This window comes from Arvicanthis niloticus, chromosome 13, assembly GCF_011762505.2.
Source record: "Arvicanthis niloticus isolate mArvNil1 chromosome 13, mArvNil1.pat.X, whole genome shotgun sequence".
In the NCBI taxonomy this organism is placed as follows: domain Eukaryota; kingdom Metazoa; phylum Chordata; class Mammalia; order Rodentia; family Muridae; genus Arvicanthis; species Arvicanthis niloticus.
In genome coordinates, this window is record NC_047670.1 from 35,446,566 (window position 1) to 35,472,516 (window position 25,951).

General features: G+C 37.4%; 1 protein-coding gene across 2 annotated transcripts in view; it reads right to left on the reverse strand.

The window, feature by feature from the left end:
- Positions 1-2,387: 2,387 nt before the first annotated feature.
- The window catches only part of Tmem65 (transmembrane protein 65), a 41,522-nt gene continuing 17,958 nt past the window's right edge, over positions 2,388-25,951 (reverse strand). For both annotated transcript variants that reach the window (XM_034516934.2, XM_034516935.2), the window contains 6 exons: positions 16,893-16,937; positions 14,055-14,122; positions 9,807-9,861; positions 9,025-9,067; positions 7,084-7,189; positions 2,388-5,022 (listed from right to left, as the gene is read on the reverse strand). In XM_034516934.2, the coding sequence (XP_034372825.1) occupies positions 4,921-5,022; positions 7,084-7,189; positions 9,025-9,067; positions 9,807-9,861; positions 14,055-14,122; positions 16,893-16,937 (419 nt within the window). In that variant the 3' untranslated portion in view covers positions 2,388-4,920. The remainder of the gene's footprint in view (positions 5,023-7,083; positions 7,190-9,024; positions 9,068-9,806; positions 9,862-14,054; positions 14,123-16,892; positions 16,938-25,951) is intronic.

The window sequence follows — 25,951 nt, forward strand, 5'->3', positions numbered from 1 at the left end:
GTCTCTATCATCAGGAGACACCACCCCCCCACACACACCTTCCCAACCCCTCGATCCCCCACCTTCATTCCCCAAAGTCCTGACACCTCAAAGGAAAACATTGTATGTGCCTGTCTTGATCACTACTCCATGCTAAAGCAAACAAACAAACCAACCACCAAAAAGCCAAGCCCCCAGCCCAAACCACCCTAATTCTGTTGTCAATCCTAATTAATTAGACCAGCAACATAGATTGATTGAACACAGGTGACTGCCATGTGGTCATGAGCACATGACAAACCCAGTTTCTGACTTGACTGACAGGTTAGCTACAGACTTTCTGAATCCCAAGATCAAGTGTCCACGCTTTGGGGCCACTTTCTTCCTCTGCTATCCGTCTAATATCCGAGTGTGCTCATCTTAACACTTATGTGTTGATGTTTAGGGTTAGTCCAGACACTGAGTGTGAAATAAAGAGGAAAACATTCACAATGCACCCCAAGGGGAAATATTATTTCATATGATTAGTGCAACATCAGTTTCCTAGAATCTAGCACATTTGTCTGCAGAGACGTCTATACTGGGCATGCTCGATTCCTCCAGTCTTCCCTGACAACCCCACTTATGATCACTGGCATTTCCTAACCCCTTGCTCTTGTGTCACTTATCAACCATAACACTGAAATAAAAACATTTTATATATGCATTTATTTCTGTATTTTGTTCCCCCACCTTTGTTCCTGGTAGAATAATCTTCATGAAGACAGAGATACTAAGCCTGATGGTACATACCTCTAACTCCAGCACTCAAAAACAGAGATAAAAGAAATGCCCTAAAGTTGACACCAGCATCATGAGACTTTGTGTCAACAAAAGAAAAGAAAAAAAAAAAAAAAACACCTCACAAACAAACAATTGGTATTGGTGCTATTGGTGCCTTGGACAGTCCCTAAGCTGTATGTAACCAAACTCACAAAATTTACCAAGCAGAGCTTGAGATTTCAAATAAGAACTGTTAGGTTATACATGAGAAAATGATTTTTAAAAAAAAATTTGTAAAAAGAATTTGAATTTCTTTGTTAAAACAGCAGATAACACAAAGTTCGTGAAAAAGCTGTCCTGTCGCATAAGACCATATGCTGTATACATGGACACATCTAATTCAAGCCCACTGGTAGGTAATGGGCCACCTGCACCAACAGTGCTGCTGGGGTTAACCGTGGTGATATGTGTGAAACACTGCAGCACACAGCAACAAGGCAGTGTTAATAAAAAGGGAGGTAATGGCGTCGTTACTGCCGCCACCTTCACACTGGAGTCCAAAGCACATTTCCTATCAAGTAATTCACGGTAAGAAGGGAATCCACTTTCTAAGTCTACACAACTTATGGGGGGTGGGGGGCAAATTAAGTAACCGTTCCCAGAAGCCAGAGCACCTCAAAAGAGGTAGGAATGAAAATTCATAATTCTATTCAGCAGGCACTTCACTACGGAACAATAAAAATGTCCATAAATATAGTGGAATTCTAAAACTAGGCAGAATTACTTCACAACAGTTTAGACAAACTTTTGGTGTGAGACAGACATTTCTATTGTCTTTCGTTAGTTGCTGGGAAAGGAAGGGTCAGTTTTCTCCAAGAGTGTAGTCAGCCCCTGAGGAGCCAGCCACACTCCAGTGGAAGGCCACTCGGCCAGGAATAAGTGGCAGCACAACTTGGCCTTGGGGGAGGGGGGGGCCGGGGGTGAGGTGGAGGCTCAAAGTCAGGTGTGAAAAGGACCTGGAAACCGGGTGGTGGTGGCGCACGCCTTTAATCCCAGCACTTGGGAGGCAGAGGCAGGCGGATTGCTGAGTTCGAGGCCAGCCTGGTCTACAGAGTGAGTTCCAGGACAGCCAGGACTACACAGAGGAACCCTGTCTCGAAAAACCAAAAAAAAAAAAAAAAAAAAAAAAAAAAAAAAAAAAAAGAAAAAAGAAAGAAAGAAAAGAAAAGGACCTGGGAAGAGTTAGTGGAGGGAGCAGGAATAAGATCAAAACACAATAAATTTTAAAACCCTTCTGCTGCTTTCACAATGTCCTGCCTGGAGAAAGAGCCTGAAGTGAACTGAACGGTCTGAGAGGTCTGACACCACTGGGGCTGGAAGCACCTGGCACTGTGACCTAGCACTCACTCACAGACAGCTGTTTGATGGAATCATTTCTCTCTCACACTCCACAGGGTTTGTGTCAATGGGAGCTCTAAGGGGAGGATGTGTGGGAAGCTGTTCCAAGCGCTGTCTCAGCGATACCATAGCCACATCAAAACAAACCTGCATTTACTAATCCTGTTCCCTCCTGTCATAGACTAATAACCCAGGGCCTCTGAGATTGATAAGAAAACCAAATTTTAAAATCAAAACCACATTCCAAATGTCTTAAAAGATATTCTTTTTTTTTTGTTCAATTCTTTCGTAAAAACATTGGTCACTATGTAACATACAGAGGCAACAAAATGCACCCGGTTTACATGCATCAACAAGTCAATAAATCATAATTCACAAACATGGATTCTGAACAGTACTACAGCAGCTCACGATACAGTTTGCGGTAGCTCTAATGCTGATAAAGAGCAGCTGCTATGAGAAACAGGGCAGTCCAGTGTCGGCTGGCGTCAGAGTCTCTGTGGTGAAAAACGCTGAACACGGGTCTCACGGAGTCATTAACTTAAAGGGGCCACCTTCAGAAATCACACTGTGCAAAGTACCATGTTAGGTCAGAGCTGGAGCTTGAGAAAGCGATACCTTTGGTCGAAGACAGAGAGACTTTAATTTTGTTTGTCTGTTTTTGAAAACCACTGTAATGATTCAAAGAATTTTATTGATTAAATATGATTCAAAAATCCTGACTGAAAATTAGAATGTCTTTCATGTGAAAGTTATACCTTCCATAACTGAAGTTTTCAACAAAATTGGCATAATCCTGTTAACAGAAATTCTGGTAATAGGGACTAGGAGGTTTTTCAAGAGAAAGAAAAAGGAAATCAACAATCAAAAGTGCTTTCTAAACTCCAAGACAGGTTTCTGGAGATGCTATTTAATAATAATAAGAGTTAAGCACCACAATACAACACTTAAAAATAAAGACAGGAAAAGCCACTACTACATAAGGTAAGGAAAACAACATTAACATGTTACACAGAAAATTAAATATGCATCGTATCCTCTCGTCCTGGAACCCTGTGCTTGCTGTCTGTGTGACATGTGGACAAAGATACAAAGGATGAATCTGTCTGCCACCTCAAGTCATGTGATGCTAACCTGATCAAAGGAAGAGTGTTACTTGTGTATATGAGAATTTGATGTTTTTTGACTGTTATGCTATTTTTTCCTTAAATTCTACGATAAATGAACAGGACTAAATCATCCCAAAGTGCAAAAGAAACAATATGTGACATGTTTTCCTATGAAAAAGAAATCTTCTTTAAAAGGAGCCCAAAGTAATTATGTGCAAACAAAACTCCAAAATAAGACTTAAAAAGCATAATCACATGAAGCTTGTCTTTTCCATCTACTTAGCAAACATAAATAACTTTAATTCCCCAAGGATTAAATTCTAAGTCCAGTTTCTCTCTTCCATATGTTCACTTATTCTGCTACATGTAACATTTTGGCGTGTGTAGTGGAGCAAATGGGAAGAGGGGGTTCAAACACTAAACCTCGGGATTCTCAGGACGGTGTTTAGGTCAGACATACAACACAGATGCAAGCAGCTTTCACCAACCATGTGCTATAATGACCACCAAAGAAAAAAGCCCCAAATGGGAGAAAGGATCTCTCTTTGTGTTATATTTGCCCAGACTAGATAGCAATTAAAAAATGCATGTTGTTCCTAAAATACTCATCCAGAAAAAAAAGTCACAAAGCAAGAGCTAGCGAGGTTAGGGTTCTGAGCACGGGATATTTAGGCTCATCCCATTCCAGGAGACAATAACACTTTCGGGGGAAAGTCTTTCCCAAATAATAGAACTGGTCTTTCATAAACCTTCCAAATACCACTTGAACTTTGTCATCCACTCCATAGACCTCTTTGAAAATTTCTACTTTCTATTTCTGTAAAAAAAAAAAAAATAGCCTAATTTCCAAATATCATTATAAATTTCTATGTTCACCCTACTCTCTTAATCCCGATTTTAAAAGACAGGAAGTATCCAAGCACTGCCTTCCTCTCACAAACCAGAATTCACTGTGTGATTGTTCAAAGTTGGGAAATTAAAGGTAAAAAGCCAATCAGAAATAAGTACACTTGTTAGCATGTATGGTTTATGTAAAAGGGAGGCCAGAGAATTGTTCTTTCTGATTAACCTCTGGCTTTTAAGACAGCGTGGCTCAAAATTAAAATGAATCAAATATATTTAAAACACTGCTTCATTTTATATAGATGTGAAAGTTTAAAAATTGAATGAATTTACATGATTGTAAATGTTTACTGTGAAATGACACAGAAGAGATGCCCCCAGGCAGGGAATTAAAATTTTAACTGATATTAGACATCATTAATAATTTGGAGAAATCTCAGCATTGAATTATAACCATCAGGAAAAAAAAACATAAATAGGTATTCCCGTGCATGTTATGTAACAAATAAGCAAACCCCAAGTCAGTACAGTACAGTCAATGACTGAAAGTTAAATAATATCTTGATACATAGAGAGAAGGAAAAGATAACATGTTGACTACCATTGATGAAAAGCATCTCAACAATTTACATAAAATGATACTAAATGGTTTTTAAAAAGATGTCTTAAGAAGACCAAGCCACAATAAGTTAGTGTTTCCATAATACATGCTGAATTATTTGATCCCATATCTATACACTGTTACTGTCTTCACTGCTAAATGTTGTGACAGTATATTTAATGACTGAGGTACATTAGTTTACATCTTTATATAGGTGTTCTAAGATGATTAATTTGTTGTTTCCAGTTTTTCATCCTCTTCTCCTCCTCCAAAGAAAATCAAAGGGAACATTCCTAGAATGCAGCCGATAGTCACCCCAACAGCCTTGCCCTAAGGAAACAGAAGAGAGCATTTTTTAAAGTTACATGTCCTGAAAAAAGGTATCCTTGCTTAAACATTGATGACAACAGTCCATTGCCACACACTATGAAATTCCCACTACAACTGTATTCTTCTTGATTATAGAAACCTATGTATTAAAATAAGTTACCAAATACTCAAGAACAGGCCATTTCAAAATCCAAAGTAACAGGAGAAAAAAAATCATCAATATGACATCAAAGAAATATTCAAGCACAAAGTATTTTTTAAATCATATGTGTTTCTTAATATCAGAAGACTGGAACACAGGAAAGGGAAATGTACCAGCTATTCTCAGTGTATCTGGACTTGATACCCTTGTATGCTGTCCTTCAGTACTTAGCCCCATGTGTGCTGAGTTATACATAGATACAACCATTATAGAAACAGTGTTTCTGTCTGCTTCTCTGCTCTGTACACCATGTTTTATAATCAGTTTCCAAGCTGCTGCATACATTCTGTATAAAGACTTTCAAGTTCCACTGACTTGACTCCTGAAAGCTTTTCCAACTATCAGGAAAATACTGCTGCATTCCCACAGTTGAGACAGGATACTGAAGGGTTCTATGTACTTGTGATTTAAAAATTAAATGTTAATATTTGTGCATCTTCATAGACTATGGCATTGAGTCTTTCACACTTGACAAAACTACAAGCACACATATGCCAATTTTAATCATATCTCACACCAAGATTTTTTCAGTCTACACTGTGAAAAGTTTTAAATTTTTACTTCTAAAAATGATTCCAAATTTTACATTCCTGATGACTATCAAATTTAAGCTTTTCAATTAAGTTTTCTTTCTTAAAAATACCTATTTTATTATTTTTAACTATTTGTGTGCATGTATGTGTCTTTGTGTGTGGATATGTGCATGTGAGTAGCAGATGCCCACAGAGACCAAAAGAGAACACTGGATACCCTGGAACTAGTGTTATGAGCTGTTGTGAGCCCTGAGTACTGGGAACTGAACTTGGGTCCTCCAGAAGAACAGAATACATTCCTAATGTATGAGCCATCTCTTCAGCCCCTCGATTAAACATTCTTCTTTCATACAAACAGTTATTGAGAATTCTATTGAATACTAAACTCTGTGCTGGTTAAACCCGAGACAGAGACCAATTACATATAGTTGATCTTTCCTCCTGGAACTTCTAGTTAAGAAAACAGAGAGACAAAATAAGTCCCATCTGACATTACAGAAGCTATGCTAACTACATAATCTGCAGCACTGAAGGAAATGTTTTCTCTCAGACAGTATCCAGTTAGCAATCGAAGTATCTGTAATAACTTTCAAAGTAGACATCAACACTTTGACAATACTGTATACAAAACTTTTTCAGTCTGTTACTATGGCATTTTGTTGTTTGCTGTGATGGTATGCCTTTGCTTTATATTAATAGTTAAATCTGTCAATCTCATTATATGAATATTTTTAAAGAAACTACAGTTTCAGAGATATAACAAAATTTTGTTCTGTCCAGATACTAATAAAGTTAATCTTAAATTCTTATTTTGATCTAGATATTTTGTTCATTTTATATTTCAACAGAGAGACTATTATTTGACTCCTGACTGCCCTAGGATATGACCATTGTTAAGAGACCCCCAACCAACCACCCATTCTGTTAAAATGTCATTCACTACCACCCAGAGTGAGCATGGGCCCCTCTCGGTCCCCTTGTGGTGACCCTTGCCAGCAATAACACTTCCATCGGTTACTATCTGACCTTCCCCACCCCTGTCAGTCCACAGAGCTGCTCAGAAAAGACCACCAGTGAACAACTACAGTATAAATGGGAATCAGTTCCAGAATGAACAAAGGATTACAAGACCTTTGGGTGCTCAAGCCCTTCATATTAACCAAGCTACAACAACATTTAAAAAAATCAATCATGCGTATAAAAAGATAAAGGGATAACAAATTATTTTTCTGAGAATGTCCAAGGCCTAGGTAACACTCAATCAATTACAGTCTCAGAACTGCCATGCTGGCCACTAGGTTCATGTTTATAGGCCATATAACTTACCAAATGTGCGCTGACACGTGTCTGCCACATGTCAACTTGCTTTGGTGTAAGATCAGGAATTGACAGGCCTAACCGGGATGCCAAGGCCTCAACATAGCCTGCAAGGCTTTAAGAGAGCAAGAAAACGAGAGAGTTTAAAGAGACATGCAAATGTCTGCATAAAGTAAAAACCAATCACTGCAAAGAGAAATTAGTCTGTCCCTGTGCTCACTCTAGACAGCAAAAAAATTACAACTTCCATATTATTATGTATAGATAAGCCTGGCTTAAAATACTTTCAAATTTACATTTAATACACAGTGACTACAGCATTTAATCTTTATCATTACCTTTAAGAGAGCAATCATGGTACATGAGATAGATGATAGACAGATAGATAGATAGACAGATAGATAGGCAGGCAGACAGGCAGACATAGAAAGATATATCACTAAAATTGCTACACTCCTAACTCAAAGCAAAGTGAACATATTATAACTATGATAGAATGTAACAGTTTTTTAAATTCATCAGACTAATGTACTTAAGAATGACAGCCTAGAACTTTTAGCCTAGCAGGGGATGTGATCAATTCTAAGTTAGCATTAATCTTGTTCTAAGTCCTATCAGAAAGAAAAGAGCTTGCCAATTATGCACACCGACAATCATAAGATACATTCTGGCTTCAGACATTTTCAAAGTGTGCATCTAAGAACACACATAAAGTGATACCCGCGGGAGAAAGAGAACTAGAAGGAGAAGCAGTTCTTGGACACAGAAGCTTTTCATGAAAGTCTTTAGAGCTCAATCTAAAAGTAAGTGGCTTTAAAATCTATCAGTCCGTTCCATTAAGATATCAGAAATCTATGTAGAAGCTATAATACTGTCAATATTAAGCCTAAAGTTTGGAAATGGGAAATGAAATGTCAAAGTGTCTGTATCAAGATAAGATTTTATGTCAAGAATTCCAGGAATGTAAAATCTTTATCATGGCCCTACAGGAAAACAGAAAAAACTTAAAATTAGCTTTGGCCTCAAACTCAAGTGCAGAGGTCTAATATCAAGGGTCAGATCACTTATAAAACTGTCTCTGCCTAGATTATGAGCTGAAATTGATTCCTACTAAATACAAATCTCAAAATATACCGCTTGAGTAGCCAAGAGAGGAAGACAATGTCAATGAGAGAGAGAGAGAGAGAGAGAGAGAGAGAGAGAGAGAGAGAGAGAGAGAGAGAGAGATGCTTGCCCTAATACTGAATGCCAACTTCTCAGCTTTCCCAGCGCAGGAAGCGGCCCAGGCCATCTGCCACCTGGAAGAAAGTGAGAAAGCTGTCTTTTCAGGGCAGCCATCCTCCCATGTGTTATCATTCCTGCTGTACAAAGAGAGAGAGAGAGAGAGAGAGAGAGAGAGAGAGAGAGAAATGGCCAAGTACACATTTGCTCTGTGGGCTGGGGGGTGACTCAGAGGTGGGGTGTACCCTTAGCATAAGTGCATAAGACCCTATGTTCACTCTCTTACCATCAGAAGGGAGTGGGGGTGGGGCTTGGACATTATTTCCTTTGCAGGTCAGTATCCTCAGATTTGGGACATGTCTATCTTTATCTTTGGGCTTTTTTTTTTTTTTCCAAGTAAAAGGAAGTAGAAAAAATGACAGGGGTTTGCTTTTTTAGATGTCCACAAAATATATCTTTTATAAATAGAAATTCTATTTTGCTTATATAGTGACATGGGTTTATCTATTCTTGGAACCACTATTCAGTTTTATTTGCACACTGTCCCAACAACTATATTTAATGTCCACCAAATATTTAGTACTACTGATTTAAAAATATTAAACTTATATATTTTAAGTTTCAGAACCCAAAGGAAAATAACTGTCCTTTTAAAGGGCTTGTTCGAGAGTAATAAAGACAAGAGCGTGTCAGTACATAACTGCAGAAATGAATCAGGAATGAACCTACCCAAGTCCAGCTAAATCTGAAACAAGATTTCCCAAAGCAGCAGCTGGAAATTTGAAAAACACACAATGAATTATCAAAACCAAGCCAGCAAAGGTCACAGTATTACATCCCGTGAGAGGCACTGAGTTCTGGTCTTCTGGAGCCAACCTGTTTCTGGGCTGTAACAACTATGCTCAAAGCGGCTCAGGGATAGCTCTTGGCTCTAGGTGCCAAGAGTTTAAAATGGAGCATAATCCTAAAATTATAATATTCTACCTCCATTGGTAGAGTGTTTACATATTATAGCAGAAATTTTCTATTCTTATTTCAATACTAAAATTTCGGAGTTTTGTCTTTAATGTGAAATTTCTCTTTCTGGGAAATTTGGATATTGGAAGCTCAAGGACAAAGCCAAGTTAGCAAGCCCAACTCAAGAAAGTAAAAGAAGGAAAATATTTCTTTAATTTTTTTTAACTCAAGTTGAAAATAATTAATTTAATAGTGACAAAGATTAAAAAGATTTAGTGGTAATATTGAATTATGAGAAAGAATTGCCTTAACATAGACAATGTAGTTGAGTTCTGTTACCCACTAACTAACAAAATTACTTAAAATTTCTCAGGGGGGGGAAACATATACAGAAAGCTAAAAACCGAAGATTAATATTAAAGATATCTAAACAAATAAAACATCTCAATGAGCAAATTCATTTAAAATAAATTATTGTCTTCTAAATTTAACTCACTGACATTTTTAAACAATATGCAGACAACAGAATTTTAACATTTGCTATTATTAAATACCTGCCATTGTTGAAATTCCCAAAATAATTCCAATAGACAATTCAATTTGAGTTCCCTGAAAAATGATTGGGAAAAAAATTAAAGCTGTCATGTCTATAAAAGAATATCAACATGCTAATAAAAACAGCCTGCATACTCAATATGCTGGTACCACACAATTACACCCAAAATATCCATAAATGTGCACAGTATGGGATGACTCACTTAATTCTCTATATATATTCTATCTTAATTTTATATTTATATGTCTTTATATACTTATTATATATATTCTATATTTTAATTCTATGTATACATATACATTCATGACAAAACAATCAATCACATTTCATCCATTAAAATTGAGCCTTTCTAAAAATAAATAGCAATACATGTAGTAATCAATTCATCACTAATAGTTTAATTTCTAGCTTCTCAATTTTACTTTTCTATCTCCCAGAAACACATTTTAAAGCTCTTTGAACACAAAGATGAATGCATAGATGCTAAATTCTGTAACATATTTTTCTATTGCTTACTCTATCAAAAGATTTGAAAGACTAAATGATTTTCTAGGAAAACCGCCAATAGAAAGATTTTCCCCAACACCTCTGGTTCCTTAACCATTAAATAATGCAGCTGGGACTCCTGTGTTTATGTGGGGACAACATCAACTGTCAACAACACCCACAGATGTGCAGTAATGAGACCTGAGGAATGAGGACCCACTGGAACTATTCACTGGAAGTCCACACATTTCTATTCCCCTTGGGTAAAGAGGAGGTGTTCATGTTTCCCACCCACTTAACAGAGGTGGCACTGAAGTGACAGGGATGCAAGACACCCGGGCTGTCAAACACAAAAGATCTAGGTCTATTTTGCTATTTCAGTTCCAATCCTTGATGAAGGTAAACTTAGTTTGCACGGACTCCCTAGAAGACTATTAAGAAAAAGAGGTCATCTAGGTTACTACACAAACTCAGTATCCTCAGTCAGTCCAGGGTGTAAAGCCTGGATCAGGACACTATCCTCTATTCTGTCCCTCGCTCTCAGTCCTACCCCTTGAAGACATAATTCTTGCTAAATATAGCCAAACAGCCTGATGCACCACTCTCTTAGACACATAAAATTATTAACTTCTGGAGGCACCTAAAATAGCAGATTTCTGAGGAAAATAAAACAGAGAGAAAAATAACAAAGGTGTATATTTTTCTTATATAAATGCGAAGACGGCAGAGCACCACTGCAGAGCTGTGCATGTGTAAGTCATAAATGTGACAGCACCTTTAACAGCGGTGAGCCATTGTCAATAACCCACAAAGAACCTTTGAAGGCATTAGTGTGAGCTGAAGAAGTAGCTCTGTGGGCAGAGTGTCTGCTAGCATGCGTGAGGGTCCACGCTTGGCCCTATCACTCCTTACACTGTTATTTAACAGGAAGAAGCAAGAAGTAGGGCTGGAGAGATGGCTCAGCTAGCACGGGGAGGCTCACATCCATCCATAGTTGGATCCAATGGCCTCGTCTGCCGTGTCAGCGACAGTGTGCTCATATTCACAAAGTAAATAGAAAGAAACAAGAAGGGCTTGCATGCTTTATCGCTTGGGGGACAATTCCCTAACTTTATTTATAATAAAATATTATCTTTATTTTGTTCCGTATTCTGAAAACGTTTAATAGATGAGATGGGAATTACAAATAAATCTATCTACACCAGTTATCAAAGTTAAACATTATCACCTTAATTACTCATACCTTACAATTAACCTATTCTTAAAAATTCTATCCTAATTGAATTGTAAAACAAATCAATTCCCAAAATGACTAAAGTATAAATTACAAAAAGCAGTCCAGTAATATACAATTATAATAATATATAATTATATATAACCTAAGAATATTGGCTGAATATTATTACTAGCAGCCAATAATAAAGGTCTACTTCACCTTATTATAGGTGACTATAGAGAAATTTGACTACAAAGCCAGGAAGGCACACCTAAGAGAAGGAGGAGGGTAAGTTTATAACATGACGGGGCTGAAGACTCCATAACTCATCCTGTCTGAAACACTCACATGTGCTTCACAACGAGAAAAGATCATCTGTGCTTTAAAGCATGGTAGAGGGCAAAACCAAAGCAAACGGAAAAGACACATTGGAAGCCAGCAATGATTACTTGGTTCCCTTCTGAGAATCTCCCATGAGTTACTCATCTGTGCTCATCTAGAGTCAAGTAAGACACCTCATTGGAGCATGTCGCCCTCTCAGAAACAGCCCTAAAATACAGAGACAGTATTTTTGTCAAAACCTTATCATTCTTCATTGGGTGTTGAAGTCAGTGATTTAAAAACACTTAATTCAGTCAAAGCTGGGATGTGTCCTTGAAGATGAATTTTATGTAAACAGGTTATCGGTAACCTGGAGTTAAGAATCTCGTCTGGAAAACATTCTACTCTGATATGCTAGGGATGAGACCCAGCCCCAAGGAACACAAACTAACAAACAATACTGAAGTGATTGGAGTCTCTGGCCTCTGTTGCTGGGTTTGGTCTGGTCCCATGAAAAGCTCCATCTGCACACAGACACTCTTCAGCTTTTCATAAGATACTGCACAGGGTCTGATTAGAGATCTAACAAGCTACTACCTTCCACTCTCCTCTCTCTCTTCAAACTACCGTTACAGACTCCCCTCCATTCAATATGTATCATCTCCACAACTGCTCACAGCAAAGGACAGTATTTCAGCATCTGCGTCTTTAAGGTGTGCCTTACTAAGGAAATGTATTACAATGGTGGCTTCCAGCACTCTAACGTTGGGGAACTGAAATACTTAGATGCTCTCCATCAGGCAACCTGCTCACGGGTACATAATCAACTACAGCCTATAAACTCAACACAGAGGAGCCTTTTTTTTTATTACAAGTATATGCTTTGCATTAACGAGAGTAATTTAGACAACTCAATGTTAGTAGCCTGAAAAAAAGCAGTGCGGTTCTAAATAATTAAATACTTGGCTGACATTTGTATATACACTGATCCATTTTATTCTTATATATGTATACTAGGAAAATAATCCTAACAATGGCTATTCTAGAATTATATTTTAGGTCCACTCAATTAACCTGTGTCAGCCTTTGGAAGTCTGGTCTTGCCGCAGCATGCTACCAAGAAACCCTGCAGAGGTGCTTATGATCCCAAGCTGTGCACAGGCCAGAGACACTGTGACTGCTGACTGCAGCTGTCTCCATGGTGCTGTGACCCCTGTACCTCTCTCCCTTAAACCAAAGGGACAGCTGGACCTGCTGGAAACCAGACCTTCATTACTTTGATTGCAAAGCTAGACCCTGTGGCAACCACACCATCTCAGATGAACTGATTTTACATTTTAAACAACACCCGTAGCCTATAAAACAATTATGTAAGTTACTTTTTAAATTTTCTATTTTATAACTAAATCTATTTATCATCATTCATAGTACAGGTGAATTCTAAAACTCCAAAAATAAACTCTTCCATCTTGTATTCCTTCCCACCATCGCCCACCTTTCTCCTCTCTCCCACCATCTTTCTGAGTAGTTTCCTCAATAATAGTTCATAGAAAATTGTTAAAGTTAGACTCTGTGGGGCCCACAATAAATTCTCAGCGTTCTAACTCAAAGAAGCATTGTTTTTTCAAGTGAGTCTCAGTAGAAAGCTTTCCTTAGGACTTCAAACTGGTAGGTAGAAAGAAGTAAGTAATTTATACTTTTTTCTCTTCCAAAGATGTAGATAACCTTCAACCTATTTACTGCTAATATCCAAAATAGTTGACTCCATAAAGCATTCTAGAAGTAAGGCTAAAGGGGGACTGTTTTATAATACTACACAACACAACAAAGGCAGGAGATGTTGCAAAGTGAATCTTAAGACATCTTAGGATTAAATGCTGAGACTAAAGTCTTGAGTATGCCCCCAAACACCTAAGATATTCTAGAATGAGAAAATTCAACAAGGAACTAATCAAATGCCCTCTATATGTGGAAGCAAAGTACCAACAGAACAAAGAACCCCAGATACGTTACACACATTTGCTCCTTAAGAAAAATGTTAGAAGAGAATTATAAACCATAAACGTTTGTCTACACACCTTGCCAATTATGATTAATGTACATGATGCTTTAAAGTTGAACTTGCTCAGTGTTAATTAACTTGACAGATATAATATATAAGTTATTAGGAAAATGTAGAGCACACTAATTTCTTCACTCAAAATACAAGTGGTGAGGACTTACTGCAACAATCATAATCGCGTTATCCAAAAAGCCAAACCCTACGAAAGGTATCGCATTGTGGAAGAATACTGAAAAACATCAAAACACAGAAAAATATATTTTAATTTCTTGACAACTTTAGAATGAACAAAACAGGCCATGCAATTAAAAAGCTAAGAAAGATCAGAGATCCTGTTGCTGTTGTAAGTTTATCTGACAGAAGTTATGCTGGGAAACAAAACACAAATATGCAACACATAAAAACAACTCTTAGGCCTTTATGCTTTCTTACCGGCAATGTACATGGATGCAGTTCATGGAAGAGTAAATCTGTAAACATGCGATGACACCACTTCACCTGACACATGCCAGTCTATTTCTCTCTTGTGCCTGAGAACTATCACAAAACTACTAATCTCTGGGTTTGTAATAATAATTTATAAAAATGCCTACACTCAGATTCCAGGGATGTCATTTAACTGGTTTTACTCTCTCATCTTCATCTCACACCCATGTGCAGTCTTTAACATCTCAGAACCTTTCAGCATTCCCAGAATCAGTATTGGCTCGATATCAAAACGTGGCTTGAAGGCTTCTTCCTGCCCAAGACACTTCTCACGTCATCTATCTGGTACATAACCTGAAACCTGGATACTAAACGTCAAAGTAGCAAAAACGTATTTTATTTTGCAATTCCAAATTTCTGTCTTTGGCACACTATACAGTACTGAGGACACAGCAGATGCTCAAAAATAATCACTTACATTACTACCTGGAAAAGAAGCTAACTTCATATTTAGACAACTGGAGGAGGCTGTGAAACAGATTAAAGCTAGGAACAGGAGAAGACTATACTAACTGATCTTTACAACTGCTAAGGCATAGACAATGTCAGACCAACTGACAACTTTTTTCAATAAACATCAAGAATCTGAGCTTTATACTATATTTGAAACTAGTCCTCCCTTAAGCCAGTTGGTTATGCTAGTGACTTCAGATTCACTTCTCTTTTAATGCAGCTAAATATACGATGTAATTAAGGTATAATCCAGAAGTTATGAAAACATGATACTGCTATGGTAAGCTCTACAATCCGGAAGTGCTACATACGAGGCAGGAATTTTAAAAAATAAACACTTCTACCCATAACTACTCTCAAAGAAATGTCACACTCAGCATAATAATACCCACCATCATGTATAGATTATTACATCGATAGTACACAGTAGACATAACCAGTCATTTCAGTGTCACTTGTCACAGTAACAATGTTCATGAGGAAAAGCAGAGTAATCCACCATGATTATCACTGCAAACGCTATCACGATGGTAAAAGTCAACCATAACATGGGATTCAGCTTTAAGAACCCAGCCTTACTTCTCTGGTTTTTCTCCTATGTCCATTGGATGCCTACTGACTTTTTATAGTAAGCAGCGCACACACACAATCCTAACTTCCAACTACGATAGACACTTACAGGCAAAGGGGTACACTGGAAACTTTACAGTCACCCACTATCTAAGTATATCTAGATACAGCCTTCTCTGTGGTCTCTGAAACACAAATTTGGCATAATAACGAAGATATCAGCTAAGATCACTCAGTATTTATTTGAATAATAAATGACATCTCAATAAGACATTAATGGCATTAAATTAAGATCACACTGTTTATCCTGGGAGAAGCTTGGACCGTATCTCTAAGGCATGCTGCCATACTAATCAGCTTGAACTATGAAGTAGGTCTTTATATTTAAATAAATCTGTCAAATAAATACAAAACTACTTTTAATTCAAAAGAGAAAAAATAAGTTTCTCCAAAAAAAGTATGTACTGGGCACCCCACTGAGAACTTGAGATACAAAGACACATAAAACTTGGTTTCCACATAGCAAAGGATTTAGACATAGAAACCTATCCACATAAACAGTTCATTTCAACATCACCTACAAAAAAATGAGAATAGTATTGTATGTACTATAAATACAGAATTAGGAATCTGGGCTGGGAGAATCAGGAAAGATTACCTGGAAAGAGAGATCTTAAAGAATTCTTAAACTGTTTTGGTGTTTGAGGAAAGTTACTAATGTCTAACATAAATTATATTCTACCTAAGAGAGAGGGAAAAAAAGAACTATCATTAGTTTTTTCCTAGTCGTTTGAATTTACCTTCCAGTGAATAACGATCTCCTACTAATTCACTATTTCTTCAATTCCCTTTGGCAAACACTATTCTATAGCTAAGCAGCTGTCAGCTGATGGCATTTAATATTTAATTACCTACTTAATTACCACCTACTCATATTCACCGCCACACTTTTAAATGATTCTCTTCCACTGTCTTTTAATAACACCCTAAACTGTTTTACATCACTCCATGTTAACCTGCAACATTCATTCTTATCAGAAAAGGAAGAACAGTACAGCTCAGTAATGAGTTCTCCATCCTCAAATGAGCTGCGCTTGCTTTCTTACCGCTGTGAACGTTAGCTACCCTGAAGTCCTGTCTACATCAGAGAACAGTTAGCCTAAATCTAAACCTCTTCAGTCACCCAACTAAATCCAACACATCCTTTTACCTAGGAAATAAAATATATATATTCTGCAAATTAAGAAAACTTCTAACATAAATTTACTTTTATTACTAGATAATAAGGATATTTTAAAAATATTAGTTATCCCATAATACTGTGATATATCTTCAGCAAGATTTAGAAAGCACTCTGACATGAAAAAATAGGATAACCCATTATTCTATCAGGAGGGTTTAATTTACTGACTGTTGTGCTACCATAAGAAATAGTTCCCTCAGGTCCAAAAGAGAGATGCATATCAATTTAACAATTAGAGAACCATTACCATATCTCAGCTGTCCTGGAGTGGGTGGTAGAGCTTCCAATTTTTCTAAAGGGAGGAAAGGGGACAGAGCAAGAATTAGTTACGATTGTATAAAACAGACTTACAAAATTTAAAAAAAAAATGGATTTAGGTTAGTAGAATCAAAGTTATTTGTTTGAAAGAATACTGGTATAGAGTAAATCATAAGATTAGGAACTGAACAGCTTCGGCCATATGCTGTGGGTCTCTTTTACCTAGGTCATGGTGTCACTATTCAAGGAGCCCATTTGCATCCATACAGTAGAAACACATTCTAGAAAATATGGAAGCGCTGGGTGACTTAACAAATATATCCAAACTAATACTGAGAGCAGAAAAAACGACCACCCAAATGCACTTATACTTGTTTGTTTATTTATTTAGAGACAGAGTCTTGTTATACAGTCCAGGTTGGTCTCCAGTCCACAGTCTTCCTGCTTCCACATCCAAGTGCTGCTAAAATACCTGTGCCACCACAACCACTCGGAAATTACATTTTAAAGGCAATGTCATTACAATAATGCTTTTACTGGCTTGTATAATGTCTTCTAATTTATGCCATTGTAACAATACACTGAATTTTTTAATTTTCAAAGCTATACTGCTAGAATAAGTAGTCTACACACTAGAACAAACAAACAAAAAAACCTAAAAATACATAGTGTTGTTATCTAAAATAGCAAATAATAATAATATGCTACTTATAACATGTGGCAGACAGTTCATCTTTAATCAAAAAGCTGAAAAACAATAGGTAATATATGACAAAGGTTTTCCAAGTATTAACAAAAGTATCGTGTCTGTCACGTAAAAATTTATAATTATCACAAAATGATTATAACAAATAATTATAACAAATAAACAAATAGAACATCTCAGCATCTGTGAAAGCTGAAAAGGTTAATAATTCCATCATGAGTAGATGACTTGGTAACTCAGAAAAAAACTGTACAGATTTGTTCCCCAGTAGACGCCTATGCAGAAAGCTTGGCTCTCTGTGCAGCTGGGTCAGAGGTCAGGCTTTGGAGAAGTGCTAGATCTCTGGGGCCCTGACTTCATCAATGGATTCATGCTTTACAGAATGGTGTAATTGTCAAATTACTGGGAGGTGGTGGAAAGTAGAGTGTAGGTTCTAATTGGAAGACATGGTTGGAAAGATAGACCTTCTTTGTTCCCAGCCCCTTCCAGTCTGTTTCCTAGACAGCATAGGTGAACAGCGTTGCTCCCTACCCTTCTGCCATGATGGTCTGCGTCATCACCACCCAGAAACAATGGGGCCAACCCACTACAGGCTGAACTGCGTGAAACCGTGAGCCCTTAAAGATTGTTTTTGCTCTCTCTCTCTCTCTCTCTCTCTCTCTCTCTCTCTCTCTCTCTCTCTCTCTCTGTGTGTGTGTGTGTGTGTGTGTGTGTGTGTGTGTGTGTGTGTGTTAACCTCTTGTATTTGGTCACAGCAATGAATAGCTGTGGTTTACGTATTTTGGAGAAATATTTTCCAACACATTTTAAGAACAGAATAATTCTAAAAACAACGCCTAACAAATAAAAGTAAATATAAAGTTGCAGGCTAGAGATCTAGCTCAGAGCTAAGAGTGTTTATGTACCAGGTACAAAGTTGTAGGTTCGATCCTTGAAACCAAAGGAAGGGAGAAAAACTGAAAATTACAGGCCAACTTCTTCCATGGGCACATTTGTAGTAATACAAATACTAAAGTAATTTAATGTTAAAAAACTAATTTCTGAAAATATAATTAATAAAGGGGGCTGGAGAGATGGCTCAGTGATTAAGAGCACTGGCTGCTCTTCCAGATGGGTTCAATTCTCAGCACCTGTAACTCCAGTCCCCTGGGTTCTGACAATCTCTTCTGACCTCGGCAGGAACTGCATAAACATAGCTCACAGGCATACATGAAAGCAAAACATCCATGCATATTAAAAAGAAAAAAACTAGATTTTAAAATGTAACAAAAGATGAAGAATCCCACCCAGTTTTCTACATGACCAAAATAAACCAGAAAACCAGGATAGCTTGTAAAATACTGTAACCACCTAAGGAATAGTTCATTTTTATTCCTTGATGACTGAAATACTGTATCACAATAAAATCCCCACTGTGAAGCTAAATTCCTGTTTATCTAGGAAATGTAAAATTGAAAGGATCTACTATATACCACAAGTGAGTCTGAAAAGAACATCTCCCGCCTCAAACTCAGGTCCTTTTGAATTTGTTACATAAACATGTAAGCTTTAAACTCCATTCATGTAAAGAAAATGGCACGCTGGATAAGAAAGAAATAAAAAAAAAAAAAAAAGAAAGAAAGAAAGAAAAAATGTAGAAGTTTTTAAAAATAATAATTAGAGATTTGATGTCAAACAGATAAGGAAAAGAAGAAGAAAAAGAAAGAGAAAGAAAATCTTAAGAAACCCAGGCCACACAGGAAGCTGGAGCCTGAGGCTGCATTGTTGGAGCACAGGGTTTGTAGGCCCTCCAACCTATCTGCTTTGCTGCTCAGCCACACATCTAGGCATTGGGTTAACCACTGACTGACAGACAAACAGACAGCACAGTGCCAATCACCCCAAGAAAGCAGAGAATCATCCAAGGTGTACCCACACTTTGCTTGCCACTAAGGTTCCAGGACCCTTGGTTATATTCTAAAAAGTTTACGCTGAATCCTTAGCCAACTGTTTAGTTGTTTTTCTTCTGTGTCTAATGAGGCATCTGGTGGGAGAGGAAATGACTAACTGGGGGTGATTCTAATAAACTGAACTCCAGCTAATTAGGTTTTCATTTTTGCTATACTGGATAATACCCAAGAGGCTTCTTCATTGTTAGAAGCTCTTCCAGAGCCGGGCGGTGGTGGCACACACCTTTAATCCCAGCACTTGGGAGGCAGAGGCAGGCGGATTTCTGAGTTCGAGGCCAGCCTGGTCTACAGAGTGAGTTCCAGGACAGCCAGGCTATACAGAGAAACCCTGTCTCGAAAAAACAAAAAACAAAACAAAAAAAAAAGAAGCAGCTCTTCCAGGAGTGTAGTGGTTCCTCCTTTAATTCCTGTACACAGTGAGCACAGGCCAGTGGACCTGAGTTCAAGGCCAGCCAGGGCTACATAGTAAGACCCTGTCTCAAATAACAAAACAAAACCAGGCATGATGACATGCACCTTTAATCCCAGCACTCTGCAGGCAGAGGTAGGTGGATCTCTGTGAGTTCGAGGCCATCCATGGCTACGTAGAGAGACCCTGTTTCAAAAAAACAAAAATAAAAACCAAAAGACACATACCATACTGAGGACAGTAATCCTAGATCTGATCTTGCACTACTGAAGAAATAGTGACCTAACCACTGTAAAGCAAACATTTCCACTTTAGAGCTCACGCTTGCTTCAGTCCTAGGCTACTCCTGCCAGATTTTACCCATAACTCACAGCTGGAATGTGACTTACATTAAACTTTATAAAAACTCAGGTTATGGAAGAAAATCAAGTGACATTGTAGTCTACAGACACAGAGCTGTCTGTGAGGAAGGCAGGCTGTGTGTCTGTCAGTTCAGGTAGGGCCTCCTTGAAGCCTGAGATGACAGGATCAGCTCTGTTGCAGTACCAGATAGAAAGTCTGGCTTATCACTCACAGGGGGCACTTTAAGAACAGACTGGAGAAACAAAATACTAATGTCAATCGTCACTATTTTGTGGAAGAAGAAAAAAAAAAAAAAAACACAGCTTTTAGAACAACAAACAACAGAGCTAAAACTTAAAAACCTTTCTCCCGACTCTCACTGCATTAGCAGTGGATGACTTACTTCCCTATGATAAGGCAGAGAAAGAACTGAGTCTTCCCTAAGAGCCTGAGAACACAAGTCCCTGGGGCTCCATGCTCAACCTCTGACAAGGGAGGGGAGAGGGATTATCAAAGAGAAAAAAATGACAGATTTGGAGGCACTGTTTTCTCTCATGGAAGCAAAGCCAATTTCCCTAACACACACATGTAAAATATTTTCCCTTATTGGTAAGGCAATATTTCCCTTCCTTACTTTGATATAACAACACTTCGCTGTTTTACACAGTCAAAATATGTACATGTGACTTCTGTTACTTATAACAAGACATATCCCATTTCTAACATTGCTTTTGCCCCTGAAATCATTATTAGTTGCTAAATCTGTGATGTGTCACAATCACCAAGAAAGAGGTTTGAAACCAACAAAAGAAACATGGTTGAGTAAAGCCCAGGTTTCTTCAATCTTATTTTTGCTATGTCTTTCAGGAGATAACATTTTTTCATAGTGAAGAGAAATCAATTTTATGTATGAAACCATCAAAACCTTACCCTACTTGAGGAAATAATTTTCTGACAGCAAGTTCCCAAAACAATTTATTCCAGTGGCAAAAGCCCATATGCCTTACTACTGATTTCAAAGACAAATAAAAGTCAGATAAATAAGTCACAGCAAAAGTATTAGTAAAATAAAATACACAAAAGTCAATTGTAGTATATTATCTGATAATATTATCTGGAGAAGAGGAAACAGTATTTGTTTATATCCCATCTGCCTTAGCCAAAGTGATTTTACAACAAAATTCATTAATTTTTGAATCTGAGCTTTTCTGTCTATTAATGTACAGCAGATTAATTCTTTATTGGAAACTTTAATTAGTTGTTGTTTTTTCATACTTAGGATTCCATACCTAAGTCTCTTGTGTTCCTCAGAAAAGTCATTAAGTGGTATTTCCTTGTGGTGTTCTTAAACCCAAAATAAAAGCATATTTAAAGACTGCTCAGAAGCTATAAAATGTCTCCTAACAAGCCCCACCATGCTGCTTTCCTGCCTCATTTCTTGGAATGGAAGTCAGGCTTTGCTGCCCTGGCTAGACTGGAACCAGTGGTCCTCTGGCCTTAGCCATTCAAGGGCTGCAGCTTCAGGGGTGCCAAGAATGCAGCTTGCATTTCAGGTCAAACTCTGTGAAAACATTTCATGTTTTGAGATATAGATACAATACAAATAAGAAAGAAATTTCAAAATTTTTAAGCTCCAACTGTCTATTTCTTTTAAATAATAAAACTCTAACCAAAGAGAGAGAGAGAGACAGAGAGAGAGAGAGAGAGAGAGAGAGAGAGAGAGAGAGAGAGAGACCTGAGTTTACTATAGGACTGTATATATCTCCTTTACCATACTTTCTTTTAAAGATAATTTTATCTATATCAATAAAATTTATAGAATTCTTAGAGTAAGCTATGCTTGTTAGTTTATTTCTTTTCTAATTCCTCTACAATATAGATTTTAAATTGAATCAAAAGACTGTAATAGGAGAAGTGTAAGTGAGGCAGCTATAATTTCCAGATTCTAATTTCCATTGTCTAATTACCAAATGTGTTTACAGCAACTGCCTCTGGCTAGCAGAACCGCAGCCCATGGCATAAACAACCTATCATATATGATTCCATAGAAACTGATTTGTCATTTCAATGTTAAACACTCATTAAACTTACCTACTTTACGATGACTCGAAGCTTAAAATGATAGAGGTTTTGCAAACCCAAGCATATTATATCCAACTACTTGTTCATTATGCTCTCATCGCACAGTAATTCTAAATATAATGGTTTATTTCAGTCTATTGCCATAAGTGTAAAAAAATCAAGAGAAATATTTTTAAATTATTTAAATAAGTGTAAATAGCAAAAGAGCATCTCTCTGAGCTGACAGACAACAATCTAGAGCCTGCACCTGACCTTCTGGACACCTGCCTACTGCAGATCCACCCAGCATCTGCCCAGGAAGCAGAGCCAGCAGCACAAATCAGTCTCATCCACTAAGGAACTCATGAAGGGAGCAAAGACAAAACTGATGTTTTTAAAAGATAATCAGAGAACTATGATCCCAGGCATAATGAATATCTGTGTTTTTTTTAAATAGGAACAAAACCATCAAATGGGTATGATGAAATTCACAGTAATGCCTTAAAGAATACAAAACACAAACCATACTGCATGCAAATAATTTAGCTAGCTATATTAGATAACAAAAAGCCATGCACCAAAAAAGGGATTTAGAGCATAATTTATAACATAATTATGGCTCAGTAACGTATTTGCAAGAAGCAAAAAAATAAACACTCTTTAGAAACAGCAAAGAACTTAATTTATTTAGTAGAGTTTAGTTGATATGTCCTTTTAAATAAAGATTTCAAATTATATTTTAAATACATGCTTTGTGTTAAACCTATGAAAGTATTTGAATGTGTTCCTGTAGTTTTATTTAGCAATAAAAAGTGCTTATTGTAAGATTAAGGTAGATAGATAGATAGATAGATAGATAGATAGATAGATAGATAGACAGACAGACAGATAGACAGATATCTTGTATATATATAGTGATTATGTGATATATAACCAAAGATAATCCTGCTTGGAGTTTTAGAGAGCTGCATCATCCCCTAGACCTTCTGGAGAACCTGATGGGCTCTGTAAGGCTGGACTGTACCCAAGCCGGTACCTAGAGGAGCCACTGAGCCAGTGACACCACAGCTAAAAACAGGAGCTGGCCAATGGTGTTGACAAGACAGCTACCATGCTCAACTAGATGAACTCACTAATCTATTAAACTCTGGATTAAGTAATAATTACTATACTAAGGTACAATAACCTATCTTTCCTTTCACAGTATCTTTCTGTCTTTTAAAATAACCAAACAAAACACCGGTATGTGGTTGCTTTTACATATGTAGCTGTGTACAGGCAACAGTTACAGATGCTCCTTAACACAGACTTCCCTGCCTTCCTGCCTATGAATGACAGGAAACTATTACATGTGATGTGCCTTTTAAAAGGCTAATACATCAAAACAACAGTGTGACTTTAAGAAAAGTCAGATCTTGCTACTTTTACTTATTGTGAGTATTAGCATTTTCTTTGAAAAAGAATCATATAATCGCTTATAATATTACAGATAAAAAAAAACTTAAGCTGAGCTAGAAAAATCTACCTAGTATAAAATATCATAAATAGTACATCTGACTGTGAATGATTACATAACCCCCCCCCAAAGACATTCATTTTAAGATAAAACTGCCTAACATCAAGGAAAGCACAGAGACTTTTCAGTGGATTGCTCCCTTTTCTCTTCCTATCATTCCTCAAACAAGAATTCTGTCGGAGAACAGTATTGAAAGCATTCTTGAAAGCACTATGTTCTTGGCGGGATGCTGCCTCCCTCTAGAAGTAAATGCATGGCTGCTTTGTATACGATAAAAAAATGTGAACAGCTCCTAGCAACAGGGATCCTAAACGTTTTAGCGACATGATAGAGTCCATCACAACTAAGAACGACTCAGTCTAAATACCCGGATACCTGGAGCATGGCCATCGGCAAACTCTCTGCTTTGAAGATGTAAAGATGTAGCCACAGAGACAGTAACTCAATCATGATGTAGCTAGATTCTAGGTTCAACTTCTCCTTGATTTAATAAACCTCAACAGAAAATAAAGAACAATCAAAAATGCCAACATGCACATATATAGTACCATCAAGACACTGGTCATGTGTTAGTATTTGAAACAGAAAAAAAAAAAAACTCAATTAAATAAATAAAATACCAATATATTTTTTAAGTTGTTTCCCCTCTATCCTAGAATATAATCTCTCAGACATTTTCAAACAACAGTCATTTAAAAGAAAGTAAGAAATCTGATATATCTCACCCCTACTCATCATGAAAAGGAAAATAAAATACCCTATGGTTCATCATGGTCACCAGATAAAACACGACATGAATGGGGATGAGGCACGCACACATCAGATTTCTGCTGGTTTCAGAACTACAGGGCCTCCAGTATGGGGCCAATCTCCGTCTCTGACCCTGAACAAACGCGTTGTCCTGAAATTCACAGGGCCTGATGCAAATGCCTGCTCTGACAAGGAGCAGACACCAAACCCTGAACACATGTTCACGGCGCACAAAGAGACTTACATCTCTGCATTCCCAAACAGTCAATTCTGTTCTCCATCCTTGTTGTATGCTGGTAGCTTTTGGAAGGGCACTACCTAAATGTCGCAAAGAGGGGCAGTAACTAGGGGCATCATTAAAGACTGAGTTTCAAACACTGGCGCCAAATAATCCATACTGTTACTTCGGTTACTGTTTGGTAGTGCAGTAACTGCTGAGGATGCGCTCTATCAGCTATGGGGCAAATAGCATTTCTCTATGTCTATATTGGGAACAATCTCCAGAATAGTTCACAACCAAAACCATTCTTCAAAAGATACTAGCATTAAATGTGTGTGCTTATCCACTTCCTTTTTTTTTTTTTTGTCTGTTTGTTTGTTTTTGTTTTTGTTAACATTGGCATTAGAATTAGCAAAGTAGGATCCAGGATTTTACAGATAAGGAACTAGTATGTTACTGTGAGTGCAAAGATGTGCACACACTTGTGCCTCTATATTCTCTGAAGTTCTGACAACTCGGCTTTTGTCCTTGACCCCAGAAATACTGTCTGAGTGGTATTTAATTCTTATCCTTACAAAACTTCTTCAACCCATAAAGCCATAAAATAACTCAGATATCTTTTCACAAGCTGTACTGCATTCTTGGGCAATGTTAAATGTTAACTAGCTAAGGTTAAATGTTAAATAGACTATGAATTAAAATTATGATAGAGAACATTGATTTTAAACTATCTTTCTGTGTGGATTTCATACATAAACACACATACAACCAAGTCTGCCACTACTAGTATATGCAACTGTACAGCTACCAAATCTAACAAAATATAGCAAAACAGCCTTTCGCTTCTGGCCTTAGCATGAACTTAGAACTTACATAAATTTTCAGACTGTTCAAGAGTACATGTCTATATATGAGGAGCAGTAAGTTAGAGTCTCACGATGTAGCCCAGGGTGGCTCTGAGCCAAGGTCTGTCTCAGCCTCCTTAGGAGCAATAAAGCATGCTCTGCTCCCTGATACTTTCTCGTGGTCACAACATAATCCTCCAGTGAGTTAAGCATGCAGTTATTACTCAGGCACAGCTGCAGGCCAGGGTTA